This window comes from Ipomoea triloba, chromosome 11, assembly GCF_003576645.1.
Source record: "Ipomoea triloba cultivar NCNSP0323 chromosome 11, ASM357664v1".
Taxonomy (NCBI): Eukaryota; Viridiplantae; Streptophyta; class Magnoliopsida; order Solanales; family Convolvulaceae; genus Ipomoea; species Ipomoea triloba.
Window position 1 is genome coordinate 8,747,973 of NC_044926.1, and position 4,167 is coordinate 8,752,139.

Genomic DNA, 4,167 nt, shown 5'->3' on the forward strand with positions numbered 1-4,167 from the left:
AAAAAAAAAAAAACAAAAACAAAAACAAACAAACAAACAAAAAAAAAAAAAGAAGCAAAAACAAAAACAAAAACAAACAAACCTTATCAGCTCTCATTGTATGATTTACTCACAAATCATAAAAAGTGGAAAACACAATAGTTGTGCAGTTAATTAATGGAAGCAAGATGCTTAACCAATTCCAGAGAATCAATGCATCCACCAATAACTACGAAGAAATAGTATTCAATTCTACCTCATTCAGAGCATCTAGGACAACTGGTAGTAAATCACCTTCAGAAGAATCCTAGAGAAAGAATTCCAATTAATTACAACCATATAGGGAGGAAAAAATTGCAATATTTTAAACAAACTTTCCCCATTGTCATGAGAAGACATAGACCTTTGTACTTGTAGGTGAATGGATATGGAACACTGTATGATGAAAATCTGTATAGGCATTTGAGCGTGCCCCTGTTCCAAGAAGTTTCTCTCGTTTCTTGCTTCCAAGAAATGCAACATGTTCAATCATATGAGCAATTCCTTGTTCATCATCTTCCTCATCAATGGATCCAACATGAACTTCCATGTGTGCTTCAAATCTATGAGAATTACATTAAAAGGAAAGACTCAGAAAATATTCATCACCTTTGGCAGTGAGGTTATCGGGAACGTTAGAAGTAAAGAAGAGAACTGAGACAATTTTCATGATAATATGGCACATCAATTTAGTCATTACAAAACATGGCTTATTATATTCTGCATGATTCATCCAAAAGCCAACAGCTAGGTTGAGACAGTTCATCTAGTAACTATTCAAGCAGAAGACTGTCATCTTCATATAAAGAGTTATGTATGATGCAAAAATGGATAAAAGGATGGATCAAATGCACAAGACCCAGATCTTGCAAGCTCTAGAAAAAACAAGTGTATGCAACCTTACCTCTGTTTTCAGATGTTACATTTCCAGGACTAATGCTAGTATCCTAATGACAAGAAGTGGCAGTTGGGAAGTTTGATACATGGGTAGGCACTAGGAAAAAAGAATGCATCCTAAGAGTGATATATTAACTTTCACTTTAGTATTTTGAATTTTAAAAAGGTTAATATTACAACTCCTTGTCACTATCCCCATATGATTGTCTCTTTTTCAAATGTCTAAAGGTTTTCCCTACCCCATATCCAATTAGCATAAGCAATTACACACTAAAATTAGTGATAATGGAATCTGTGTTCATATCAACATTATGAATAAGATGATACCTATTTGGAGGAACCTTATTAGGTAGAATGAGGTATCGAAGTCCATTTTTCAGTTGTCCTCGATATAATTTCGGGTGAGAAGGAAGTTCAGAACATAAAAAGCGCTCAAACTCAGCTCTTTCTGCCTCAGGATCCAACAATTCCAAAGACTGTTTTTCCAGTACACCATCTGGCCAGGCAGTACTTGCAGCATGTGGCTCATCTGGGCCAACAGATGCACGTGGGACATGAGGTTGTTTCGCCTGTAAGTATACATAGATTAGTTTACCAGATAGTTCCACTCTTGGGGAATAACATAGTTGTTCTTTCAAACTTGCCTTTAAGTTCTTTTATTTATAATCAACAAAAAAATGCAAATAAAGGCTAAATGAGTGAACTGTTTTTACTATGAGGTACAGAGGTTGAGATGAAGAATGATAAATAATTAAAATAAATGTAAACACATTTATATGAAGTTTTCAGTTATTCTTTGCAACATGTATAGTTTAGTCCATACAGTTCTAAAGCGAAAAATATCACATACAAATATGTCTTTCGGTGATCAAACAGATGTATTTGGAAAAGAAAAAAGAAAATTCAATATCCGTGTGTGTGTTAGTCTTCCTAAGTAGACTTGAGATAGTAGCTATGATTAGAATTTGACCTCCAATTAAAATTGCAACCAGTTACTTACAGATACATTATTAGGCTTCAGCTTTGACAAATGACAGGTCGATTTATCAAGAAAGGCTCTAGTTGTCAATCTGTTGATGCCAGTATGCTTTCTTTGCAGGTGACGGAAACATGACACATGTGGACATCTATTTTGCGAATTTGCTTGTGGTGACAGTTCCTCAGACTGAGATAGATATCTTCTCACTGAATTCTGCAATTGGGTAAAAAGAACAATAAGTAGTGAGGAAAGAGAGAGAGAGAGAGAAGAGAGCTAAAAAATATAACCAAATGAAACCCAGTAGTAGACATTTGGACTCATATAAAGCCATAATGACACAAATTTGTAAGCTATCTGCAGCAGCAGGATTATGTAATATTCGAAGAGAAATGTTCAAATAACTGAAATAACTTCTTTCTAGTACAACTGTTGAGGCTATATAATATATACAAGATAAATACATGCTTCTATCCCCTCTAATCCATTAATCCCCTATCCATCATAACTCCGCATAAATTACCAGCTAGTCAAACTCTTAGCCACACCATTACAGTTCAGTAAAACTCATTTCAAATACAGATAATTTTAAAAGAAGCACAATATCATAATTTAGACAACACAATCAGCGTGCTAAATCCGCAAAGTGCTGAGAAATCATTTCTCCTCATATAAAGCAGAAAACGGCAGCTGGCATAGATGCAGACTATAGTTCAGAATTCATAGTAGATACCAAACTTACTGCAAAAACAATACTAATTTAAAAATTTAAACAAAAAAAAAANAAAAAAAAAAAAAAAAAAAAAAAAAAAAAAAACAATTCCATCAATATGTGCACATAAAAAATGGCGAAATCCTACCTTATTTTTAAGAAGATAAGTTCGATGGTGCAGATGCCGATTCGAGCGAAGAGCCACACTCCTCCTCAGCTGAGTCCAATTAGGAGGAGGTGAAAGCAACCTAGAAGAAGAGCAGCATGACGGTAAAGATGGATCGCTGTGTAGAGACTTGACTTGGACAGGAGCCAAAACAGGCTTAGTGTTGAATATAACTGACGAGGCTTGCATATCCGAATTCTTTTCTTCCCAATTTCAGGGAGCCGCTAGGGTTTATGAGACGGCGGAGGACGGCGGCGGGAGCGACGAAAGTGGGGGGAGTGTTTCGTCGGCTGCTGAAAAGAGGGAAGAGAAGGATTGCCCTGTCGTCGTTTCAAGTCTGTTTTTCTAAGGCAGGGGTTAGGGGGGCGTCGTGACCGGTGTAACCGTGTAAGTGGTGGCGGTTTGGCCAACTTGGCACTTAGCTCAGATTTTTTTTTTTATTTTTTTTTTTCGTTTTCTTTCTGAGCAGAAAAACCAAAAGGAAAATATCCATCATTTTAATTTGATGTAATTTGACAACGGTTTTCCGTATTTGTGTTGCTAACCTAAATGTAATGTAATGTAATCATACTGTAGGGTTAGATTGATTTGCCAGGTCGACTAACCGATCACTTGTACAAGTGGTCATACCCATTGACTTTTGTTCAAGTATAAATCTATGTGCATGGATCTTTATTCAGTTGGGAGCACTTCTTGATTCTTGCCCTTTTCTTTTTTTTTTTTTTGTTCTTGATTCTTGCCCTTATTTCTTCACTGAGTTAGAGTTTTAGACTGCATTAAACCATCAAAATGTTCAATATTTCATTATTATTGTAATTATAATAAATAAATTGGTCACTTATGATTCCAATTAGGAGTGTTTTGTAAATAACTATTAAATAATAGCTAGTTTGAAAAGAAAAGAAACTATGGATTATACGAAAGAAGAAACATCACAGTTCACCTTTACTAACAGTGATCCTCCGGCTACAAAGTATTCCAGTTTAAGGTAACATCTAGCAATTCGACAGACTTCAGTATGCCAGATGGCAGTAGGGGCAAAGAGGTGGCAGACTCGTCGTAGAACATAGCCAGACGTTTCATTTAATGGAGGGAGTGTTGACTTTACCGATGGGCAAAAGCATTGGGCCCGTTTAGGCAAGTGGCATCCCGCACCATGAATCATTCCTGATTATTCATGTTGCACCATGATCTTCAATAACGGATATTTCGAGCCATAAACCCAAAAAAAAAAAAAAAAAAATCGTCTAGCCTTTTTTGTAGGTTTTTCGGTAACTTTGATGACATGGAGCGGGTAACCTGCTAATTTGGATTTATTTATTAGTGATGTGGCTTTAATTAAATAAGATGGAGTCCATGTAAGCTTGATTAAATAAAATAAAATAAAATAAAACCAAG

The 4,167-nt window shown here is 35.7% G+C and overlaps 1 protein-coding gene across 1 annotated transcript in view; it reads right to left on the minus strand.

The window, feature by feature from the left end:
• The window catches only part of LOC115997439 (stromal processing peptidase, chloroplastic), a 12,896-nt gene extending 9,719 nt beyond the window's left edge, over positions 1 to 3,177 (minus strand). Inside the window, exons 1-5 of the mRNA XM_031236991.1 lie at positions 2,752 to 3,177; positions 1,916 to 2,107; positions 1,243 to 1,484; positions 383 to 581; positions 236 to 286 (exon numbers count right to left, since the gene is read on the minus strand). Of these exons, the coding sequence (XP_031092851.1) occupies positions 236 to 286; positions 383 to 581; positions 1,243 to 1,484; positions 1,916 to 2,107; positions 2,752 to 2,958 (891 nt within the window). The 5' untranslated portion in view covers positions 2,959 to 3,177. The remainder of the gene's footprint in view (positions 1 to 235; positions 287 to 382; positions 582 to 1,242; positions 1,485 to 1,915; positions 2,108 to 2,751) is intronic.
• Between the last annotated feature and the right edge of the window lie 990 nt (positions 3,178 to 4,167).